Source organism: Centropristis striata, chromosome 3 (assembly GCF_030273125.1).
Source record: "Centropristis striata isolate RG_2023a ecotype Rhode Island chromosome 3, C.striata_1.0, whole genome shotgun sequence".
NCBI classification, from domain to species: Eukaryota; Metazoa; Chordata; class Actinopteri; order Perciformes; family Serranidae; genus Centropristis; species Centropristis striata.
In genome coordinates this window covers 21,884,036-21,909,121 of record NC_081519.1, presented here as the reverse complement: position 1 = coordinate 21,909,121, position 25,086 = coordinate 21,884,036, and the positions used below count along the sequence as shown (strand labels likewise).

The following is a 25,086-nucleotide window of genomic DNA, read 5'->3' as shown; positions in this document are numbered from 1 at the left end:
GGCAATGTAACTCCACTGCCACCTTCTGGAAAGAAGTTATAGATTTTATCAAATTCAGGATACGGTCTTTTCTTTGGAGTGAAGCAATGTGCTTTTTGGTGTTCATGATGTAGGCGGAGGAAACAGAAATAACTATATCATAAATTTAATAATTACTATAATAATAATGAAAGCTATTAAAACGTATAATTTGTGCTCGTTATTTAATGTATTTGTTTAAATAACCCCCGTGGCTGTTGTTAGTTTTATTGTTTGTATGTTAATAACTGCCGTTGTACCCAATATTATTGACAATAAAGATTGTAAAAAAATAAATAAATACAGTCTATGGGTAAGATGCTGATTTAGTTGCAGTTTTACAGCCGTACAGTAAGGGGCGCTGTCGAGAAATACAAGGGGTCTAGAACTGCAGGTCTGAATCTGCAGTCTTTGGGTCTGCAGAGACATACTATTGGCTCCAGGTCCTCGGTGTCTTTGTCCTCCACCTTTCTGGGATCTTTCAACTGTGTTGTTGCTTTGTTGTTGTTGTTGACAGGTGATGAAGTGATTTGGTCAGTTAGTGGCCTAGAGATTAGGATTGACTTGTAGAATCCCAGGACTCACCTGTCCAGGACTCATCGGTCTAGGACTAACAGGTCCAGGACTCACCTGTCCAGGATTCATCGGTCTAGGACTAGCAGGTCCAGGACTCACCTGTCCAGGATTCATCGGTGCCGGACTCATCGGTGCTGGACTCATCAGTCCAGGACTGAACCGAGCCCCCCACAGCACCCCGGGCAGTCATGTGCTGTTCTCTAATGTTCACTGAAGGATGTGGGGTTAATAAAGTTATGAATCTAATCTATGAAAGATGATCTGATCTGGTCTGAGGTCTGTGCTGCAGCGCAGCTGAAACCTCTTTATTGATCCGTTTTGGGGGAGGGTCGACTCACTGCCAATCACAGCGGCCTCTCTGTGGGACGTCACAGTCCTTCTGCGTTGCCATGGTTACCACCTTGAGATGATCCGGTTACCATGGTGACTTACAGATTACTGTTCTGCTCAGTAACGATCACTAACGGCTCTGATCGATCAGCTGATCAGTCTCTCTTCTTTTATCTTTGACCTGATTAATAACCGTCCGTGACGTCACTCCGCTTCCTGTCAGACCGGAAGCTGCTGGTGTGTCGCTTTGCGGGTTTTCTCCTCCTCCTCCACCTCCTCCTCCGCAGTGATGCTCCCGGTGGGCCTGGCCGGCCAAGGCGCTCTGTCTGCCGGACTCTAGAGCTCTCCGTCATGGTGCAGAAGTCCAGGAACGGCGGAGTGTTCCCCGGAGCTCCGGCCGACCAGAAGAAGCTGAAGGTCGGCTTCGTGGGTCTGGAGGCCGGGGGGACCGAGTCCAGCAGGGACGGAGCTCTGCTGATAGCAGGTAAACAACCTGCCGGGGCGTGTGTGTGTATGTGCGTGTGTGTGTGTGTGCGCGCGCGCGTGTTTGTGTGTGTGTTGAGCATAATTTTCTCTCCTGAACCATAAAAACATATTTCTTTGTTTCTTTGTGTTTCATAGCAGAACAAAGTGTTCAATATTCTGAATATTTTTCAGTTATTACATTTATTTTATTATATAAGTGTGTGTGTATGTATGTATGTATGTATGTATGTATTTATGTATGTTATGTATGTTTGTGTGTGTGTGTGTGTGTGTGTGTGTGTTCAGCATCATTTTCTCTCCTGACACATAAAAGCACGTTTCTTTGTTGCTTTGTGTTTAATAGCAGAAGAAATTGTTCAATATTCTGAATATTCTGAACATTTATTTTATAATATAAACGTGCGTGCGTGTGTGTGTGTGTGTGTGTGTGTGTCAGCAGGTTGTTCTGATGATGTCATGGTAACATGAGATCAGACACCTGAACCTTCTGATTGATCTTCTTCTTCTTCTTCTCTGGTTAAATAGGAAATGAATATGATATGACTGAAAAGATTATTAGATTTATTCACATTTCTGAGTCACGGTGTAAATATATAAAAAGTACTAAATATATTTTCTCTGAACTTTAAAAAGATTATTATTATATTATTATATTATTATTATTTCACATGTCCTTTAAAACTGCAACTGAAATTATATTAAATTTTTCATGGGGGGACGCCCTCTGCTGTTGAAAACGGTAGCACAATTCATTTTTCATCTTCAGCAGCTGAGAGCTGAGAGCTGTGATTGGCTGATGGCTCTCAGGTGTTTTATACTGAGAGGCTGAAAAAACCTGTCACTCATCAGTCATTTTTAGAAACAGATGTCCTCCTCCCATAGAGACCAATGAGAACTGGGACCAGACTTTTCTAAGCTGCCGTCTTTCTCACTACAGATTACAGACATGAAACCTCGACAACAAGTTGTTGTTAATGTCTACCTGTGTGTAGGTGTGTTAATGTCTACCTGGGTGTAGATGTGTTAATGTCTACCTGTGTGTAGGTGTGTTAATGTCTACCTGTGTGCAGGTGTGTTAATGTCTACCTGGGTGTAGGTGTGTTAATGTCTACCTGTGTGCAGGTGTGTTAATGTCTACCTGTGTGCAGGTGTGTTAATGTCTACCTGTGTGCAGGTGTGTTTATTTCTACCTGTGTGCAGGTATGTTACTGTCTACCTGTCTGCAGGTGTTAATGTCTACCTGTGTGCAGGTGTGTTAATGTCTACCTGTGTGCAGGTGTGTTTATTTCTACCTGTGTGCAGGTATGTTACTGTCTACCTGTGTGCAGGTGTGTTAATGTCTACCTGTGTGCAGGTGTGTTAATGTCTACCTGTGTGTAGGTGTGTTAATGTCTACCTGTGTGCAGGTGTGTTAATGTCTACCTGTGTGCAGGTGTGTTAATGTCTACCTGTGTGCAGGTGTGTTTATTTCTACCTGTGTGCAGGTATGTTACTGTCTACCTGTCTGCAGGTGTTAATGTCTACCTGTGTGCAGGTGTGTTAATGTCTACCTGTGTGCAGGTGCGTTAATGTCTACCTATGTGTAGGTGTGTTAATGTCTACCTGTGTGCAGGTGTGTTAATGTCTACCTGTGTGCAGGTGTGTTAATGTCTACCTGTATGCAGGTGTGTAAATGTCTACCTGTGTGCAGGTGTGTTAATGTCTACCTGTGTGTAGGTGTGTTACTGTCTACCTGTGTGCAGGTGTGTTACTGTCTACCTGTGTGCAGGTGTGTTACTGTCTACCTGTGTGCAGGTGTGTTAATGTCTACCTGTGTGTAGGTGTGTTAATGTCTACCTGTGTGTGGGTATGTTAATGTCAACCTGTGTGTGGGTGTGTTAATGTCAACCTGTGTGTGGGTGTGTTAATGTTTACCTGTGTGCAGGTGTGGAGGAGGGTCCCCGGCGGCAGCGCAGCAGCGTCTCTGGAGGAAAGAAACCTCCAAAGAGAAACGCTCTCTACAGACGACTGCAGAACTTTCTGTACAACGTGTTGGAGAGACCGCGAGGATGGGCCTTCATCTACCACGCCTACGTGTAAATACCTGTCTGTCTACCTGAGCACCTGTCTGTCTACCTGTCCTACACCTGTCTGTCTAATTGTCCATACACCTGTCTTTCTACCTGAGCACCTGTCTGTCTACCTGTCCTACACCTGTCTGTCTAATTGTCCATACACCTGTCTGTCTACATGTCCATACACCTGTCTGTTTACCTGTCCATACACCTGTCTGTCTACATGTCCATACACCTGTCTGTCTACCTGTCCATACACCTGTCTGTTTACCTGTCCATACACCTGTCTGTTTACCTGTCCATTCACATGTCAGTGTTTTTGTTGCAGCAGGATCAATGTGGTTATTGATGGATATTGAGCTGATTGATCAGCTGCGGATCTTTTTTTCACTGATTGCAATGGTGAATCGAAGCATCTGCTTTTTATTGTCGTCGTGCTGGAACCAACACTGACTGAACTCGGATCAGCTGTTCAGGGTTCAGGGTTCCAGGTAGATGAAGGGTTCAGGGTTCCAGGTAGATGATGTTTTCAGGATTCAGGGTTCCAGGTAGATGAAGTGTTCAGGTGTCACAGTGTCAGTCTTCCCCCTGAAACAGAGTTCTTTGTTCAGGTTCCTGCTGGTGTTCTCCTGCCTGGTTCTGTCCGTGTTCTCCACCATCAAAGAGTATGAGAAGAGTTCAGAGGACGCTCTCTACATCTTGGTAAAGATTCACTGTTTACCTGCACAATATCTCTTATTATTTTATAAAATTCAGCTTGATCCATTAGTTCAGCCAGGGCAGGTTGAGCTTTTCATTCTTCATGTGTTCATGCATTTGGCATGAATTTTGGCCAGATTGTGTATTTTTCTTTGCTATTGTTATTTCCAGATCAGGACAAACAATAGTTACTCTTCAGGTTGAGCCTTTGAAACACATTAAAATTATGTTTCTGATCTCACTCACGTTAAAGCATAAGACATTATAATAAATAATAATACATGCATTTGGTAAATCTGGTGTCAATCTGGGCTTTGGCCTTGGAATGGATCATTTTTACGACTTTCCACCAGATTGCCTCATTTTGACCATATTCAGCATAAAGAGAAAAAACGTGATTTATACACACAATCCACACACACAAGTATGAACTGCTTCAAATAAATCTAAACATTGATCATCTGAATCACATCAAAGATGAGACATGACAAACTCAGAACAAAAAGATTATTAACACAGCTGACTGCAGCAGGTCTATAAACATGGTGGCATCATGACACAAACCTGGCATATAAAGGGTTAAAATATTCAAAAATCAATAAGTGTTTGATATCAATAATTAGGTCAGATGTAGGGGAAAAATCAGTCCAATGAAAGTAGAATATAATAATGTATAATTTTTTATGGCTTGTTTTTTAGGAGTATTTGACACTGCACAAAAAATAATATTGCAACAAAATCAGTGTTGCTGCTAATTATTGACCAATTCCAGGCTGCAATAATTCAACTTTTTTTACTTTGCATGTAGTATATTGAAAAAAATCAGTACAATGAAAGTATAATATAATAATGTATAATATTAGATAGATTGATTTTAAAGAATGCATTTTATGCGGTAAGCAGTACAAGTGTACATAAAATGTTGACCGACCCTAAAGGGTTATTTAGATTATTACGTGTTGTTGTTGTTCTTGTTGTTGTGTAACAGGAAGTGGTGACCATTGTGGTGTTTGGGGTCGAGTATATGGTGAGAATCTGGGCTGCAGGTTGCTGTTGTCGCTACAGAGGATGGAGAGGACGACTCAAGTTCGCCAGAAAACCTTTCTGTGTCATTGGTGAGTCTGATGACTTTAACAACACTTCATTAACAGACAGGTGAGTCTGATGACTTTAACAACACTCCATTAACAAACAGGTGAGTCTGACGAATTTAACAACACTTTATTAACACTCAGACAGGTGAGTCTGATGACTTTAACAACACTTCATTAACACTCAGATAGGTGAGTCTGATTACTTTAACAACACTTTTAACACTCAGACAGGTGAGTCTGATGACTTTAAAAACACTTCATTTGAATCTATAAAGAAAACTTTTACTTGTAATAGACTCAGAGAAAGCCAGTACAGAATTCTACACAGGCTACAATGCACCCCTCACCTTCTAAACAAAATAAATCCCCAGATCTCCCCTTTGTGTGGGAAGTGTAAAAAAGAGGTAGGGACATACTACCACTGCATTTGGCAATGTCCCTTGATAGCCAGATATTGGAAAAATATTGCTAAGGAACTCAGCTCAATCTTTCACAAAACAGTAAAGCTGGAACCAATCTTATTTCTTTTGAATATACATAAGGGGCAGCTCTCTTTACCCGCTGGACAGCTTATATTAATGGGCAAGCTGCTTCTTTTGGCGAGGAGATGTGTTTTGTTTCAATGGATTAAAGACAAACCCCCTTCAGTTACACAGTGGTACAGGGAAATATTCAAGGTTTTTCCTATGGAACACCTCAGTGCCTCGTTAAAGGGCAATGACAACTTATTTTATGGTATCTGGCAACCTCTGTTGAATCACCTTCCCGGTGACCTCGTTGACCTGCTGCAGAAAGGGCGACCATATTTTAACTTCATCAATAAGTCATAGAATACTTTTTTTTTTTTTTTTTTTCTCTCTTCTTTCTCTCTTCTCCCTTTTCAGTATAGTCCCCATGTGAATTTTTTGTATGTTGTATGATGTGCAATTCATATATGTGAATTAGTGTATTTTTCATTTTGCAGTTTGGTTAAATATGTCTGTGCTGTATGGTTCGTTGTTTGTTCTTGTGAAATCAATAAAATATATTACAAAAAAAAAAAAAAACACTTCATTAACACTCAGACAGGTGGGTCTGATGACTTTAACAACACTTCATTAACACTCAGATGGGTGAGTCTGATGACTAACAACACTATTAACACTCAGACAGGTGAGTCTGATGACTTAAACAACTCTTCATTAACACTCAGACAGGTGTCTGATGACAGCTCAGCAGGAGGGAAGGACTGAAGGAAAATTGAATGTTGTGAGACATTATAGTCACCTGTCTGTCTCTCTCACCTGTCTGTCTGTAGACATCATGGTGCTGATAGCGTCCATCTCCGTGTTGGCGGCGGGGACTCAGGGGAATGTCTTTGCCACTTCAGCCATCCGGTCGCTTCGTTTCTTGCAAATTCTGAGGATGATCCGGATGGACCGCCGCGGAGGAACCTGGAAACTGTTAGGATCAGTGGTCTACGCCCACAGCAAGGTCTGTCCCTGCCTCCGTCTCTGTGTCTATGTCTATGTCTATGTCTATGTCTATGTCTGTCTGTCTGTCTGTCTGTCTCATGTTTCTGTCTCTGTCTCATCTCTCTGTGTCTGTCTCTGTCTCACGTCTCATGTCTCAATCTCATGTCTCTGTCATGTCTCAGTCTCTGTCTCATGTCTCAATCTCATGTCTCTGTCATGTCTCAGTCTCTGTCTCATGTCTCAGTCTCTGTCTCATGTCTCTGTCTCATGTCTCTCTGTCTCATGTCTGTCTCTGCAGGAGTTGATCACGGCGTGGTATATCGGCTTCTTGTGTCTCATTCTGGCGAGTTTCCTCGTTTATCTGGCAGAAAAAGAGGACAACGAGCAGTTTGAGACATACGCAGATGCCCTCTGGTGGGGACTGGTGAGACAACACACACAAACACACACACACACACACACACACTGACAGGTGTATCTGATTGGTCCGTGTGTGTCTCTGTCAGATCACCTTGACGACCATCGGTTATGGCGACAAGTTCCCCATCACCTGGAATGGACGCCTGCTGGCAGCGACCTTCACGCTGATCGGAGTTTCATTCTTCGCTCTGCCTGCTGTGAGTTCACCTGAGTTCACCTGAGTTCACTTGAGTTCACCTGTGTTCACCTGTGTTTACCTGGGTTCACCTGGGTTTTTTCTATCCACTTCGAGGACCTTAGTGCTGGTATTAATGTATTGGAAGTGGACAAAGGTTATCCATGTGTAACCGTGGTTCTATGAAGGGTCGTGGCCTAGTGGTCTAGTGGATCTAAAGGTGCTGTCCAGTGGAAAGACCCGTTTCAGGACCATCTGTTTAAGTGTGTCCCCTTGGACAGAGTTCCTCTGTGGACGTTTAAGGGACCTAAGTGGACAAAGGGAACTCGAAGCGGATGCTGGATCTCTAGTTTCTGAGTTTACCTGGCACAGGTGAGCCTCTACCTGGTTCATCACAGCTCATCTGTCTGTCTCTCTGTCTGCCTGTCTGTCTCTCAGGGAATCCTGGGTTCTGGTTTTGCTCTGAAGGTTCAGGAGCAGCACCGACAGAAACACTTCGAGAAGAGGAGAAACCCAGCGGCTGGACTCGTCCAGGTGAGTCATTCTTCTTCTTCTGTGGTTCATACCGTAGTGAACAGGTGTAGCTGTGACCTAAACAGGTTTATCTTCTCTGTCTCTGCAGGCGGCGTGGAGGGTTTACGCCACCAACCTTAGCCGAACTGATCTGACTTCAACCTGGGATTATTACGAGAGGACGGTCTCCGTACCCATGTACAGGTGAGACGGACTCATTATTACCAGAGGACGGTCTCCGTCCCCCGTACCGGTGGGACAGACCTGTCCACCACAGATGAAGACTCAGTGTTTGTGTGTCTGCAGGTTGATTCCTCCTCTGAACCAGCTCGACCTGCTGAGAAACCTCAAGAACAAATCAGGACTCTCCTTCAGGTCTGACAGCAAATACAAGTAACCAGAGTACTACAATACTGCAGTACTACTGAGTGAACAGCTGAATAATCATTAATAAGTCTTCAGTAGTTAATAATAAGAACCTGTCTGTCTCTCCACCTGTCTGTCTGTCTGTCTGTCTGTCTGTCTGTCTGTCTGCAGGAAGGATGTCCAGCCTGAACCGTCTCCCAGGTCAGTGTCCACTTCTTCAGTTAAACAGACAGTAAAAACAGTGACGTCCTCAGGGGAGACTGACCCCGCACCTGTCTGTCTGTCTGCCTGCCTCTCTGAATGCCTGTCTCTCTCTCCCTGCCTGTCTGTCTCTCTTCCTGCCTGTCTCTCTCCCTGCCCGTCTTTCTGTCTCTCTCCCTGCCTGTATGTCTCCCTGCCTGTATGTCTCCCTGACTGCCTGTCTCTCTCTCCCTGCAGTCAGAAGGTCAGTCTGAAAGAGCGAGTCTTCTCGTCTCCGCGGAGTTCGGGCACCAAAGGGAAAGGTTCTCCTCAGCACGGTGAGAGATTCTACAGCTGTTGATCAGTTCACAGAAACGTTTCTGTGGTTTCTGTGGTTTCTGTGGCTTCTGTGGTTTGGACATTTTAATGTGCGTCAGATTGGATTAGATTAAACTTTGTTGTCATTGCACAGAGTACAACGACTAAGACAACGAAATGCAGTTTAGCATCTAACCAGAAGTGCAAAAAGGCAGTAAAGTGCATATGTACAGTAATTTAAATTATTGTAATATAAATAAATACAACAGGTTTTAGCAGCAGATAGCAGTAGGTAGTGCAAATAGATCAGTATAAATAAAGTGCAGTGACAGTATATGAATACGCTTTAAGGGATAAATACAGTGCTAAACAGATCAGGGCAAGTGTTCAGATGTTCAGTGTCGTTAAAAGCGCAAAAGCAAAGTATTTTTCAGACTTGGTTTTAAATAATGTCAGCAAGCCTCGCGTTCTTTTTAAAACTATTAGTTCTGTTTTTAATCCAATTCCTTCCACTTCACTACAGATTTCATCTAAAACCTGTGAGAAATTCATCACCTTTTTTAATGATAAGGTTGCTGCTATTAGAGCCACTATACCCCCTTCTGTACTGTCTCTTACAGTAGCCACTCAGTGCTCTGCTGTTTTTAGTTGTTTTGAGCCTGTGTCATTATCTGAGGTCACGGGGATAGTGAACAAATTAAAACCCTCCTCCTGTCCCACAGACCCAGTCCCTCCTCGCTTCTTTAAGGAGGTCTGGAGCACTACTGCTTCTTCTGTCAGGGAGATCGTCAACAGCAGCTTGGTTTCTGGCATTGTTCCCTCCTTTTGTAAAAAAGCTGTTGTTGAGGCCTTGATTAAAAAACCTGGTCTTGATCCGACACTTATGGCAAATTACCGGCCAATTTCCAAATTACCTTTTGTGGCTAAACTTCTAGAGAAATGTGTGTTTGCGCAATTTCAGCCTTTTCTGGATGGTAATGGCACTTTGGACCCGTTTCAGTCTGGTTATAAGGCATTTCACAGCACTGAGTCTGCACTTTTGAAGGTTTTTAATGATCTCTTTTTAATGACTGATTCGGGTAGTTCAGCCATTTTAGTGCTTTTAGACTTGACAGCTGCCTTTGACACAGTCGACCACAAAATTCTTTTAGACCGCCTTAGGGACTGTGTGGGTGTCAGGGGGACCGCCTTGGAGTGGTTCAGGTCCTACCTGTCAGAGAGGTCTTTCTCTGTCAGGCTGGGGGACTCCACTTCGTCCTCCACCACACTTCATTGTGGGGTCCCCCAGGGATCTATCCTGGGACCTATCCTGTTCGCAGTGTATCTCCTCCCCCTTGGAGAGATTTTTCATAGACATGGCATTTCTTACCATCTCTACGCTGATGACTGCCAAATTTATATGCCATTGTCTAAGGAGAGCCACTGCCCCCTGACACCCCTATTCGACTGTCTATGTGATGTCAAGGCTTGGTTAGCCCAGAATTTTTTAAAACTCAACGGGGAAAAAACGGAGGTTATGATGTTTGGCAGTGCCCTCATCGACCTGGGACCCCTCACAGAGTATGCACGTCTTAAAGTCACCAGCCTTGGCATCACCATAGACAGCGATTTTAAATTTGATAAACAGATTAATAGTGTTTTAAAATCTTGTTTTTATCATCTTCGTCTTTTATCAAAAGTGAAACCGTTTTTATCTTTTAACCTCTTTGAACAGATCGTGCACGCTTTTATTTCAAGTCGACTGGACTACTGCAATGCTCTGTACTCGGGCATCAGCCACAAAGCCCTCTCTCGTTTGCAGTTAGTCCAGAACGCCGTGGCACGACTTTTAACAGGGGCCAAAAAGCGGGAACACATTACCCCGATCCTTGCTTCTTTGCACTGGCTTCCTGTTAATTTTCGGATTGATTTTAAGATTTTATTGTTTGTTTTTAAAGCTTTGAATGGACTGGCCCCACAGTACATCAAGGACCTCATCCAAATTTATAATCCAGCGCGTGAATTGAGGTCCGAGGGCCAGCTCCAGCTCGTGATCCCTAGAGCGAGACTTAAAACAAGGGGGGACAGGGCTTTCTCTGTGGTGGGCCCCAGACTCTGGAACGCCCTCCCCCTCCATGTCCGAACAGCCCCCACAGTGGAATGTTTTAAGTCTCGTCTCAAGACCCATTTTTATTCCTTGGCTTTTTAACACTGCGTGAGTTTTGTGGTCCTCTGTGTCTTTTATTTATTTTACTACTTTTAACTACGTCTTTTATTTTATTTTACTATGTTTGTCTGTTTGATTGTATTGTTTTATTTATGGCATCATTTTAGATTTATACACTTGTTTTTTATTGCTGATTGGTATATGGAATTGTTTGTTTTATTGTTGATTATGTACAGCACTTTGGAGACGTTTGTGTTGTTTAAATGTGCTATACATATAAAAGGGATTGGATTGGATTGGATTGCTAGAGGGGGGGCGGTGGCAGTCCAGGTAGAGGGGGACGTGCAGTCACTGAGGGGGGATGTGGGGGGTGTCACCGCGGTGACAGCTCCAGGAAAAAGCTGTTCCTGAACCTGCTGGTCCAGGTATGTAGGACCCTGTAGCGCCTCCCAGAGGGGAGGAGGGCTAACAGTCTGTGGCGGGGGTGAGAGCTGTCCTTGACAATGCAGCGCGCCCTCCGCAGATATCAGACACAGATCACGTCTCTGGTTCTGTTCCTTGGACAGTGTAGGAACTGCTCTGACTGTTGACCTGAACAACCATAAACCAGATTCTGGCGTGTCCCATTCTTGACCTCTGTCTTCCTTCCTGACTTCTTGTCTTTAGTGGTCCCCACAGTTGCTCCTGGTGTGAGTCCTGGAGGTCCTGGAGTTCCTGGAGGCATGGGGACTGTCCAGGCCCTGCGACGGTCCCCCAGCATGGAACCCAGTCTGGAGGAGAGTCCCAGTAAGGTTCCTAAGAGCTGGAGCTTCGGAGAACGTAGCAGAACCAGACAGGCCTTCAAGATCCGAGGAGCGGCCTCCCGCCAGAACTCTGAAGGTGAGAGGAGTCCTACCAATCAGAATAGTCTGCTGTAATATCTCGAGTCCAACCAAATAGAACAGTCAGCTGTAATAACTCGAGTCCGACCAATCAGATGTGGGACTTGGACGGAGCACAAATTCAGTCAAACTGCAGCTTTTTGTTCCAGCAGTGAACCTTAAGATGTCCTGCAGCCGTTAGGGATCTGTGTTTGAGAGTCTGATAGGAGTCTGTGGTAGAGACACTGTGGATCAGATGGTAGGGTCACTGTTAGAGACACTGAGGATCAGATGGTAGGGTCACTGTTATAGACACTGGATCAGATGGTAGGGTCACTGTGTAACACACTGGATCAGATGGTAGGGTCACTGTTATAGACACTGGATCAGATGGTAGGGTCACTGTTAGAGACACTGAGGATCCAATGGTAGGGTCACTATAAGAGACACTGAATCAGCTGGTAGGGTCACTGTTAGAGACACTGTGGATCAGATGGTAAGGTCACTGTTAGAGACACTGAGGATCAGATAGTAGGGTCACTGTTAGAGACACTGAGGATCAGATGGTAGGGTCACTGTGTTAGAGACACTGGATCAGATGGTAGGGTCACTGTGTTAGAGACACTGGATCAGTTTGTAGGGTCACTATGTTAAAGACACTGGATCAGTTTGTAGGGTCACCATGTTAGAGACACTGGATCAGATGGTAGGGTCACTGTTAGAGACACTGAGGATCAGATGGTAGGGTCACTGTTAGTGACACTGGATCAGATGGTAGGGTCACTGTTTGAGACACTGTAGATATGATGGTAGGGTCACTGTTAGAGACACTGGATCAGATGGTAAGGTCACTGTTAGAGACACTGAGGATCAGATGGTAGGGTCACTGTGTTAGAGACACTGGATCAGATGGTAGGGTCACTGTGTTAGAGACACTGGATCAGTTTGTAGGGTCACTATGTTAGAGACACTGGATCAGTTTGTAGGGTCACTATGTTAAAGACACTGGATCAGATGGTTGGGTCACTGTTAGAGACACTGAGGATCAGATGGTAGGGTCACTGTTAGTGACACTGGATCAGATGGTAGGGTCACTGTTTGAGACACTGTGGATATGATGGTAGGGTCACTGTTAGAGACACTGGATCAGATGGTAGGGTGACTGTGTTAGAGACACTGGATCAGATGGTAGGGTCACTGTTAGAGACACTGAGGATCAGATGGTAGGGTCACTGTTAGAGACACTGGATCAGATGGTAGGCTCACTTTGTTAGAGACACTTTGGATCAGATGGTAGGGTCACCGTTAGAGACACTGTGGATCAGATGGTAGGGTCACTGTTAGAGACACTGTGGATATGATAGTAGGGTCACTGTTGGAGCCACTGGATCAGATGGTAGGGTCACTGTTAGAGACACTGTGGATCCAATGGTAGGGTCACTGTTAGAGACACTGGATCAGATGGTTGGCTCACTTTGTTAGAGACACTGTGGATCAGATGCAGCAGGATGGAGTTTGGCATCTGTATTGCATATAAATGTAAAGGGTTTTTTGCACCCAGATTGGTGAGATGGGTTGCTGCAGGAAGCCGTCGGGTCCTGGTATTGTGTTATTAATATAAGTGATTCCAGTATAAGTTATTGGTTAATACTGTTCAGATCAGCTGATGTCCTTTTCTTTTGGGCTGAATGAGTGTGTTTCTGTTGCTTTTTCTGTATTTTTGAAGTCAGATGCTGCTCGTGTCTTTTGTCAGTCTGTCAGAGGAAGGAAACAGTAAGGATAACTAAAACCAGACAAGAGAACATCTGAATGCTTCGTGTCTCATTCAGAGGGAACATTTTTGCTCATGCTGCCTAAAACCGAGAGACATGTTGAGGATAGTTTGTACACTTTACTGTTTATAAGATACAGTACAGGCCAAAAGTTTGGACACATATGGGATTAGAACACTGACATAAATCGCGCACTCGTAATGAGACCCGTGTGCGCGCAAATCAAACATCCGCGCGCGCATATTGTTTTTTCAAGCTCTTTCAAATCACTCGCGACCTATTTTGTATCCTGCATCTCTGCCCCCTAGAGCAATATTGTAGCCTGCGAGGAGAAAAACACGCATTGCGCGCGTGCGGGTCCGCTCTCCTCTGTAGTGTGTTTTTTTTAGTGGGCGGTTTTTGTCAGTAAGGGGTGGGTGGGTACTTCAATATGCTTGTCTGAGCGCTGTCTTTTGTTTCCTCCATCGTTGACATTAATCTGATAAAACGCTCTGATTTTTGTAACTTGGATCCTGTTGCACACATGCTCTGTGTGACACATCATATTCGGTACAATGGTGATTGGCATGCCCGCCCAGGCCCGCCCCCTTACTGACAACAACCGCCCACTAAAGAAAACACACTCGCGCACGAGCAGAGGAAAGTTTCGCGAGCAGACTCTGGGCGCGCGGGAGCAGGTGAAAGTGTCGCGAGCGAGCAGAGGAGAGCGGACCCGCACGCGCGCGCAAAGCATGTTTTCTCCTTGCAGGCTAAAATATTGCTCTAGGGAGCAGAGATGCAGGATACAAAATAGCTTGCGAGTGATTTGAAAGTGCTTGAAAAAACAATATGCGCGTGCGCGGGTCTCATTACGAGTGCACGATTTATGTCAGTGTTCTAATCCCATAGACACACCTTCTCATTCGAAGTGTTTCCTTTATTTTCATGACTATTTACATTGTAGATTCATCAAAACTATTAATGAACACATATGGAATTATGTACTTAACAAAAAAGTGTGAAATAACTGAAAACATGTCTTATATTCTAGTTTCTTCAAAGTAGCCACCCTTTGCTCTGATTACTGCTTTGCACACTCTTGGCATTCTCTTGATGAGCTTCAAGAGGTAGTCACCTGAAATGGTTTTCCAACAGTCTTGAAGGAGTTCCCAGAGATGCTTAGCACTTGTAGGCCCTTTTGCCTTCACTCTGCGGTCCAGCTCACCCCAACCATCTCGATTGGGTTCAGGTCTGGTGACTGTGGAGGTCAAGTCATCTGGCACAGCACTCCATCACTCTCCTTCTTGGTCAAATAGCCCGTACACAGCCTGGAGGTGTGTTTGGGGTCATTGTCCTGTTGAAAAATAAATGATTGTCCAACTAAACGCAAACCGGATGGGATGGTATGTCGCTGCAGGATGCTGTGGTAGCCATGCTGGTTCAGTATGCTTTCAATTTTTAATAAATCCCCAACAGTGTCACCAGCAAAGCACCCCCACACCATTACACCTCCTCCTCCATGCTTCACGGTGGGAACCAGGCATGTAGAATCCATCCGTTCACCTTTTCTGCGTCGCACTAAGACACAGCGGTTGGAACCAAAGATCTCAAATTTGGACTCATCAGACCAAAGCACAGATTTCCACTGGTCTAATGTCAATTCCTTGTGTTTCTTGGCCCAAACAAATCTTTTCTGCTTGTTGCCTCTCCTTAGCAGTGGTTTCCTAGCAGCTACTTGACCATGAAGGCCTGATTCACGCAGTCTCCTCTCCTCAACAGTTGTTCTAGAGATGTGTCTGCTGCTAGAACTCTGTGTGGCATTCATCTGGTCTCTAATCTGAGCTGCTGTTAACTTGCGATTTCTGAGGCTGGTGACTCAAATGAACTTATCCTCAGCAGCAGAGGTGACTCTTGGTCTTCCTTTCCTGGGGCGGTCCTCATGTGAGCCAGTTTCGTTGTATCGCTTGATGGTTTTTGTGACTGCACTTGGGGACACATTCAAAGTTTTCGCAATTTTCCGGACTGACTGACCTTCATTTCTGAAAGTAATGATGGCCACTCGTTTCTCTTTACTTAGCTGATTGGTTCTTGCCATAATATGAATTCTAACAGTTGTCCAATAGGGCTGTCAGCTGTGTATCAACCTGACTTCTGCACAACACAACTGACGGTCCCAACCCCATTAATAAGGGAAAAATTTCCACTAATTAACCCTGATAAGGCACACCTGTGAAGTGAAACCATTTCAGGTGACTACCTCATGAAGCTCATTGAAAGAACACCAAGGGTTTTCAGCGCTATCAAAAAAGCAAAGGGTGGCTACTTTGAGGAATCTAAAATACAGGACATGTTTTCAGTTATTTCACACTTTTTTGTTAAGTACATAATTCCATATGTGTTCATTCATAGTTTTGGTGCCTTCAGTGATAATCTACAATTTAAATAGTCATGAAAATAAAGAAAACGCATTGAATGAGAAGGTGTGTCCAAACTTTTGGCCTGTACTGTAAAACACAGCTGTATATACTGAAGACAGGAATGATGTACAGACTGATCAGGAACAGGCTGGATATGATCACTGGGTCCAGCTGATTCCTGTCCCGGTGTACCTGCTGTTGTTGCAGTTTTACAGCAAATTAATGTGAAAAAAACATGTTGATATCTTGGCAATAAACGCCGGAGTATAGATGAGTTACAATCCTGGACGGTGTGTCTGGATTTATCTTAAAGATGATGGTGATGAGTCGAGTTTCCTCTTCCTCTGATGATGTTTGTCTCCTCTCTCCTCCTGCAGTGCTGATAGAGATGCAGGACGAAGAGTTCAGACAGAAGAGCTCCCCAGGTCAGCACACACACACCTATCACACTAAAACGCTATAACACACACTAAAACACTCTAAAACACACACCAAGACCGCTGTGGTCAAAGACATATTCCCCAAAGACGTCCATTATGTGGAAAATGGGCTCTCTTTGTGTCAGGTATCCAGTAGTAATACATCTGTGAGTTAAGGTGGCTCTGATCGTTGGGAGGAAGAGAGAATAACTGAACAACAGTTCATCAGTTCGCCAGAAGATTACCCATCAGTCATTGCACGAAAATCTTTTTCACTGAGCTCACCAAGGAGTAACATTATCAGTGACATGACTGTTTCAGTGGTTACCTGTCAACTTCAAAGCTCAAACTTTCTGGGGGGAACCATCCTTGCCACAGCTCGGTCTTCCCTGAAGCGCCGTCTTCCCTGGAGCTCCATCTTCACTGAAGCTCCGTCATCCCTGAAGCTCTGTCTTCACTGGAGCTCTGTAATCCCTGAAGCTCCGTCAAAGCTGGAGCTCCGTCATCGCGAAAAAAACAACCAACCAACTAACTTCTTGCAAGCTGCCTACTTATCTAACTAACTAACCAACTACTTGTAAGCTAACTAACTAACTACTTGTAACCTAACTAACTAACTAACTACCTACCTACCTACCTAACTAACTATGTCGATAACTAGCTCAATGACTAGATAGCTTCATGACTAGTTTACCAACAATGGATGTTTGGAGCTGCATTGTGTGAGATAATATTTCAAAAACAAACATCATCAGAGTGAAGCAGAGATATCTATTGACGTTTGCATGCTAACCAGCTAGCCGCTGCCTGTTCTGTAATACCACCTGTGACCTGTGGAGGCAGCAGCGAGTCGCTGCATTCTGTCCGAGAGTTAGCTGTCAGCAGTTAGCAGACTGCAGCAGTCTCTCAGGATCTCAGCTCATGTCGGGTCTTAATTTAAGTTTGTGAGGTTTTCTGTTGGTGTTTGAGGTTTGTTGTGTTTCTCACCGTAACGTAACACAATCTGAACCCTCGCTGCTGTTACACCTTTATAAACAAACAATTCTAATGTTTGATTATATAGGTGTAATTACACGCTGGCCCTTTAAGAATCATCAGGTAATTAATGTTTCAAGTGGGGGCTGAACGCTCCTCTCACTGTGTTGTTGTTTTTTAGATGCCAGCCTGCCAGGAGAAGACATGGCCGATGACAAAAGCTGCCACTGTGAGTTTGTGCCTCAGGATCTGACGCCGGGGTTAAAGGTCACCATCAGAGCCATCTGGTACGAACTGTTTGTTTGTTTTCATTCAGAAAAATATTTTTTTTATCACTTTCTCTTCTCATCATTCATGGCTTTACCCATTGTTTATGCACTGGACTCATTCTGCTTTTTATTCACGTTATTTTTGTTTTTGTTTCTTTTGTTTTATTTGTGCTCACCCCAGGGTCAAAGGTCACCATCAGCTGTTGGGTAAGACCAGTCAGTCTGACCTCCAGTTAGCTTCACATTTCTGTTGTTTCACTGTTTTCTGTTGTCTGCCACTAAAGCTCTTCTGTCATGCTGTGGTAGACATTCTATATTGTTATTGTTTCTGTCCCTGTTGGTGTTGCTGGTGTCCTACACAAACCTGAGCCCTGAACTAGGGATCTGGATCAGGGTGAACCCTGACCCTGAACCAGGGAGCTGTATCAGGGTTAGCAGGACACTTCTGAAGGTGCTTCTCTTTAACCTGGCTACATCACAATGGTAACTCATGCTGCGGCTACATCACCATGGTAACTCATGCTGCGGCTACATCACCATGGTAACTCTGGCAGGACCACGTTTTGTTCTGAGTTTCTCCTTTATAAGCAATCTGTGATCCATACAGTTTCTGCTTTATAAACAATCTATGATCCATACAGATTCTCCTTTATAAACAATCTATGATCCATACAGATTCTCAGCTGGAGAATAAAATATAAATATAAACGTGTCGCAATGTTACATTAATGTCAGGGAACAGAATCACTGTTTACATTAATACTGCACTGTATTATTAATCAGTTTTTCCATTATTACTGCACTATTTTATTAATCAGTTTTTCCATTATTGCTGCACTATATTATTAATCAGCGTGACGTTTACTTGAAATGCTGTATAATCCTTCAGAACACAATGTCATTTCAGATGACCCTCCCAGCTCCTTTATGTGAACACTGAGCTGAAGAGGAAAGGGTTAACTCAGAGAGGTGACACCACTGATCTGACTGGTTGTTAGGCTGAGTAAAGAGATAACCACAAGGTATCCTGTTCAACTATTCCTAGTACAGGGCTCTGAAGTTCAGTATACAGTCTGGAATCAGAACCAGATTCTGGATCAGCTGTTTCCCCCTGACCTCCAGACCTGGTCCTGATGGTATCTAGACCTGGTCCTGATGGTATCCAGACCTGGTGCTGATGGTATCTAGACCTGGTCCTGATGGTATCCAGACCTGGTCCTGATGGAATCAGACCTGGTCCTGATGGTATCCAGACCTGGTCCTGATGATATCTAGACCTGGTCCTGATGGTATCCAGACCTGGTGCTGATGGTATCTAGATCTGGTCCTGATGGTATCCAGACCTGGTCCTGATGGTATCCAGAGGTTCTTTGCTCTCTCTAGATTATGTATTTATGGAAGTATAAGAAAACAAACGAAGATATGAAATGAAGGTTTTGGTCGTATTGTTTTGAAGGTTTTGGTCGTGTTGAAATGAAGGTTTTGGTTGTTTTGCTGAGCGTCTTCAGACGGCAGGGTGAGACATGGGGTCAGAGGTCAGAGGTGAGGGCTAACTTCCTGTCTCCTTTCCTCAGTATCATGCGTTTCATGGTGTCCAAGAGGAAGTTCAAGGAGAGTCTTCGTCCGTATGATGTGATGGACGTCATCGAGCAGTACTCCGCCGGACACCTGGACATGCTGGCTCGCATCAAGAACCTCCAGTGCAGGTATAACCTCTGACCCCTGCAGGTACGACCTCTGACCTCTGACTCCTGACCCCTCCTGAAGGACACCAGACTTCAGATTCACTGAACGGAGTCTCCTGATCGGTTGTTGCTCAGTGTGATCTCACTCCTGATTGGTTGTTGCTCAGTGTGATCTCACTCCTGATTGGCAGGGTCGATCAGATCGTCGGCAGGGGAACACCAATCACTGACAAGGATCGTCCCAAAGCAGCCAATGAGGAGCTTCCTGAGGACCCGAGCATGATGGGACGGCTGGGGAAGGTGGAGAAACAGGTAACCTGGACCTGGGCTCTGATTGGTCCTCTGATCGGTCCTCTGATTGGTCCTCTGATCAGTCCTCTGCTGTCCTTCAGGTCCTGTCCATGGAGAGGAAGTTGGACTTCCTGGTGAACATCTACGTCCAGCGGATGGGGATTCCTCAGGCAGAGACCGACGCCTACTTCGGGTCAAAGGAGCCGGAACCGGCCCCGCCGTACCACAGTCCAGTCGACCAACTGGAGAAGAGCCAGTCCATCTCCAAGATCCACCAGTCAGTATCAGACCAGAACCTGTACCAGACCAGAACCTGTACCAGACCAGAACCTGTACCTGACCAGAACCAGTAACGACCAGTATTTTCTGGTCGTTACTAGTTGTATTACTCGATGCAGAGCAGATCAGAGAAGCTCTAGTCTGCAGAGTGGAAAGGAAAGTGACCCTGGCACTGAAACAGCTGAATTATATTTCCTGAAATCACTCAAATATGAATAAATGAAATGAGCCCTGAGTCTGATCCACCTCAGTGCTGCTGTCTGACTCTGTTTTGATGTTTCATGTTCAGAATCACAACTAAATGAAGTTTAACTTCAAAACCGTTTCACTAGTTTACACCTGGAATATTATACCTGTGATTAAATCTGAGATAAATAAACTAAATTCAAAGCAGCTGATTCTCTCTGCAGCTGCAACCTGAACATGTTCTAACTCCCCGTACGTTCACATGAGGATTAACAGTTCAACCGTTTGTTTTAGCTGTTGCCATAGTGACTCTGCCTTCTTTTAGTAGTGGTGCACGCGCCAAACTCACTCAGAGCAGCTTTTCTGGAACCAGAAACCAGAAATTTCCAATCTGAGACTAAATCAACTCACATTGTTTACTTGTTGTTTACCTGTTGTTTCCCCGTTGTTTCCCTGTTGTTTCCCCGTTGTTTCCACATTGTTTCCCTGTTTTTTCCTTGTTGTTTCCACATTGTTTACCTGTTGTTTCCCTGATGTTTACAGGGTGTTGCCGGCTGACCACCCTGAGAAGAGTCGTCACATGGTGAAGATGGTGCGCTCCAGCAGCTCCACCGGACACAGGACCTGCAGCGCCCCGAGTTGCCCGCCCTCCACCTCCTGGCAGCCAATCAGTTCCCAGCTCCACCAGCAAGCCCCACCCCCTCCCCATCATAGCCACGGCACCACTCCGAGTCCAGTGGGGGACGGATCGCTGGTTCGACTCCCGCCGCCTCCGGCCGGAGAGAGACACGGCGGGAACCGATCGAACCGCCACAGCACTGGAGCGGAGAGACCTGAGAGGGCCAATGGGAGCGGGGGAGGAGGCAGTGAGGAGGCGAAGCCGGACAGCGACGCCTCCGTCTCCATCCCGTCCGTGGACCATGAGGAGCTGGAACGCTCCTTCAGCGGGTTCTCCATCTCGCAGTCCAGAGAGAATCTGGACTTCCTCAACAACAGCTTCTACACCGCCGGAGCTCTGGGAGACCACCGAGGAGGAGGGGGCGCCACCCGCCGCGCTGCCGTCCGGCCGTACATCGCTCAGGGCGAGTCGGACTCTGACTCAGAGCTCTGTGCGCCTTCGCCACACTCGGACAGGGCCTGGACTGGAACCAAGTAGAGACTGAACCAGAACAGAACCAGAACCTGCAGAGACTTGAAACACCAGCTGGAGCTGGAGAGTGAAGCATCATGGGAACTTAGCGAGTGACATGTGACTCTGACACGCTCACACCTGATTGGTTCACAGCTAGGACATGCTCACACCTGATTGGTTGCTTGTATACACTATTATCTGCATCACATGACCGTACTTCACCGTCACATTTATTGTTTTAAAAAAACTCAAACATCATAAGCAAAAACATCCTTATGACAAAATGTTTTTTTGTTTGTCGGAGTCGTCCTGTAAAACTGTGATGGAAGTTTATTCTGCTTGCTACAGGCAGCTGACAGACTTTTTCTGCTGCAGAATCATTTTTTATTGCCACCGCCTCCCACACAGTCACCCTTAATTACCTGTAATTACCTGTAATCACCTGTAATTACCTGTAATCACCTGTGATTACCTGTAACCCAACAGAACTCGTCTAGGAACTCGTCGTTCCTGGAGGATGCTCCAGTGTTGTTCTGAATCTTTAACTTTTCTTTTGGAAAGTTTCTAAATATCAGTGGAGCTCTTGCCTGGTTACAGCAGCTAAACTGTGATTAGATAATCCCACATGACGTCATAAAAAAAGATAGTTAGTGGCGCCCTCTGTTGGCTGTAGTGATGATGACCGATGCAGAGGCGTTACGCCATGTGACAGCGAAGGCGGGAATCCAGAGGGGCAAATGGCGTTCGTGTCCTGTGTGAAAACAAAAGTAAACAATGTGGATTGAATCACGTCACTTAACCTCCAGGCGTCTTGTTTTTACATAACTAGCGTAGCTATGTGACTTCCGGTAGTTACATGCATTTATTTGACTTTTTAAACGATCTTTTATGACGCCTAACCTTCGTCCTGCGATCGTTACGTTTTCTGTACTTGGACGGGATGAAAGTCTGGCAAAAAAAACAAACAATATATGAGGTTGTACGGTTTGAAGGACTTTTAAATTTAAACTGTTAATTATTTCATAATTAATATTCATGGTATTAATATTGCTTATATAACCCAGCGACAGGAATGTAAACGATAATACTTAAGGCAGTCAGGAGGATCAGTCTCACTTCAGGAAATAAGATAAACCTACCAAAATAAGAGTCTCTTACTGCCTCTGAACAAAGTGTTCAATTCCTGACCAGCAGCGGCGTCATCGTTCAGCCCCGCCCTCAGAAACATCTGATCAATCAGCTGATCAATCAGTTCTCCTTTGATTGGTTCATGAAAGCGACCTGTTACTGTTCCCATGGAGACCACAGCGCCTTTGTCGTCATTAATGAAGTGAAACTAAAATAATTTAAAGAATTAAAGTTTTTGTTAAGAATTTTCATCGTCTGCCTGTCAGTCGTCTGTCAGTCATCTGTCTGTCTGTCTGTCTGTCAGTCGTCTGTCTGTCTGTCATCTGACCGTCTGTCGTCTGACTGTCAGTCGTCTGACTGTCAGTCGTCTGACCATCTGTAGACTGTCTGTCAGTCGTCTGTCTGTCTGTCTGTCTGTCATCTGACTCAGTCGTCTGACCGTCTGTCGTCTGACTGTCAGTCGTCTGACTGTCAGACGTCTGACCATCTGTAGACTGTCTGTCAGTGGTCTGTCCGCCTGTTTGTCCAAACATTGAAACATAATTTTACTTGAACATCCAAACCACATGATAATATTTGTTTCCACAGAGACGTCTGTCAGTTGTTTAAGTTAAATCCTATAAATGTTCCAGAGAAGAAGCGGTACGACTAAATGTTGATCTTTTGACACAGACTGTATGTTTGTGCAGAACTTTGCCTGTTTGATTGTATTTCAGTATTGATTAAAAACCTTTAACCACAATAAACCCTTTTCACTCTGTTCCAGTTAGTTACAGACGTGTTTAAATGTTAGAAATAAATAAATATGATTTGATGTAATTTCTAGAGTTCATAAACTGAAAGTAACTACTAAAAATCAGACTTTAAATATTTGACTTAGTTTTCCTGGACCAGGTTTCCGATTTCTGACCTCTTCTAGAGGAAGTCTAGAAAAATCAATTGTTTTATTTTCCAACACCTTGTGATTGTCATGGAGCTGATCCTGATCTTTGGTCCTGATTCTTGTCCTGGTCGTGGTTCTGATCCTGGTTCTTGTCCTGGTCCTGTTCTTGGTCCTGGTTATGGTCTTGGCCCTGGTCCTGATCCTGCTCCTGCTCCCAGGTTCTTGTCCTGGTCCTGGTCTCTGGCTCTGGTTATTGTCCTGGTCCCTGGTACTGGTCTTGGTCCTGATCCTGGTCCCAAATTTCTTGTCCAGGTCCTGGTCTCTGGTCCTGGTTCTTGTCCTGATCCTGGTCCCTGTTCCTGATCCTGAGGGGTGTTCCATCAAGGGGGATTAAGGAAAAGCCTGTCTTATTTTGAGTCTCGCTAATTTAAGTGAGAGATGCATTCCATCCAAGTGGTTTATGTGACTCACTGCTCAGTAACCATGGTAACTGATACCCCTGTGTAACCATGGTAACTGTTACAGCTCAGTAACCATGGTAACTTATACCACCGAACTAGCCTGCTCTGGGGCAGACTAACTGACAAGCTAACTTAAGCTGTGTGTCAATTTATTTCTGACTGGCAGAAACAAAAACACAAAAGTAAGTTTGTAAGTTTGTTTGTGCTGAAAGTTTAGACTTTTTTTTGTTTAGTTTTTATGTTACAGTATGGTTTAGACCTTTGGCATGAATTAACACACCTATTTCAGTTAATCCATTTTTTAATTCATGTAACTTTTGTTTTGGAGTGAACCCTTTATTTCAAAGCTAAACATGTATAATTTAAGAAAAGTGTGCAAAAGTTTTGTAGTCCTTTATTCATTCGTTTTGTTCTAGCTGTGAAGACAAAAAAACACATTAAATCCAGTCTAAACCAGGACCTTCTGCTGCTGCTGTCGTAAAATGTATACTGACATCATTCTCTAGTTTCTTTATCTCCAATTTATTTTATTTATTTATTATTTTTAGCATTTTGTCTCCATATGGAGTTTTTGGTTTTCAGTTCCCATAAGCACATGATGCTTGTAGATCGAGCCGACGTCCTGTGAAAGAAAACGCATCAAAGAATAACTGATTATGCAGTTCCCAATTATTTAATGTCTCAGTTTCATCATTGCTTGCTGCAGTTGTTCCAGCAGTGTCCTGCAGCAAGGTGCATTGTTATAGACAATCTGTAGAATGAAGATACAGCCCAAACATTATTACGTTTTCATTTGTCCAAGTCCTTTTTTGGCTGTTCAGATTTCTCCTGTTGAGATGTAACAGAATAATTAATATAGGGCAGGGTAACTTCGCCCAGTTAGGCCAATTAACAGTAAATTCATTTTAGTTGTGTGTTCTCTGGACTTAGCCTGCACCTAACTGTGAACATACAGCTGTTATTATCCAGCCTACTGATAATATAACCAGTCTTATTGATCTAGTGATCTAATTGATAATTTATTAACGACTACAAATAACACAATAAGTAGGATTGAATTACTCGTGCATTTTATCAGTCTGCAAATTTTTTTGCCATGCCATCTCCCTGGCTCTGTTAATAGCAGCAGTATTGTCTGTTATTGTGACCGTCACTTTATATTCTTCATAAAGCTCCTTCAGCGCTGCTTTTCACCACCTTTTGTGACATCTCATTGGCTGCTCCCGGCTATTCCACGATCGATTAATACGGGCTGCTTATATACTCCAATGCCGGTGTTACATCCCTACTGGTTTCCACACCAACTGGTTTCCGTACGCGTGCGTGCGTCAACATCCGCAGCTGTGGCCCCCCCTCTGTCGGCAGATTCGTCACATATTTATAAACATAATACCTGGCGTTTTACGAGTCGCATCTCCTATCTACTGGGGGAACATCGTTTAATAAGTGAACACTACATCACAGCTGCCTATAAAAAAAAGAAATGTATGAAAATAAAATGTTTGAGAGATCGCTAAGAGC

At 44.4% G+C, this 25,086-nt stretch overlaps 1 protein-coding gene across 3 annotated transcripts; it reads left to right on the top strand.

Moving 5' to 3' along the window:
• Positions 1-474: 474 nt before the first annotated feature.
• LOC131968158 (potassium voltage-gated channel subfamily KQT member 2-like) lies at positions 475-22,983 on the top strand. Of its 3 annotated transcripts, none has more exons than XM_059328905.1 (19): positions 475-1,408; positions 3,335-3,485; positions 4,076-4,166; positions 5,152-5,278; positions 6,555-6,730; positions 7,010-7,135; positions 7,218-7,328; positions 7,745-7,840; positions 7,929-8,023; positions 8,126-8,194; positions 8,357-8,386; positions 8,624-8,703; positions 11,496-11,708; positions 16,235-16,282; positions 17,433-17,538; positions 19,095-19,226; positions 19,397-19,517; positions 19,598-19,773; positions 20,505-22,983. In XM_059328905.1, the coding sequence occupies exons 1-19, from the start codon at positions 1,276-1,278 to the stop codon at positions 21,115-21,117; spliced, it is 2,694 nt and encodes an 897-aa protein (XP_059184888.1). In that variant the 5' UTR covers positions 475-1,275; the 3' UTR covers positions 21,118-22,983. The 3 variants fall into 3 exon arrangements, with proteins under 3 accessions (XP_059184888.1, XP_059184889.1, XP_059184890.1); XM_059328907.1 differs by lacking the exon at positions 475-1,408 and adding an exon at positions 2,285-2,402; XM_059328906.1 differs by lacking the exon at positions 16,235-16,282.
• The last annotated feature ends 2,103 nt before the right edge of the window (positions 22,984-25,086 follow it).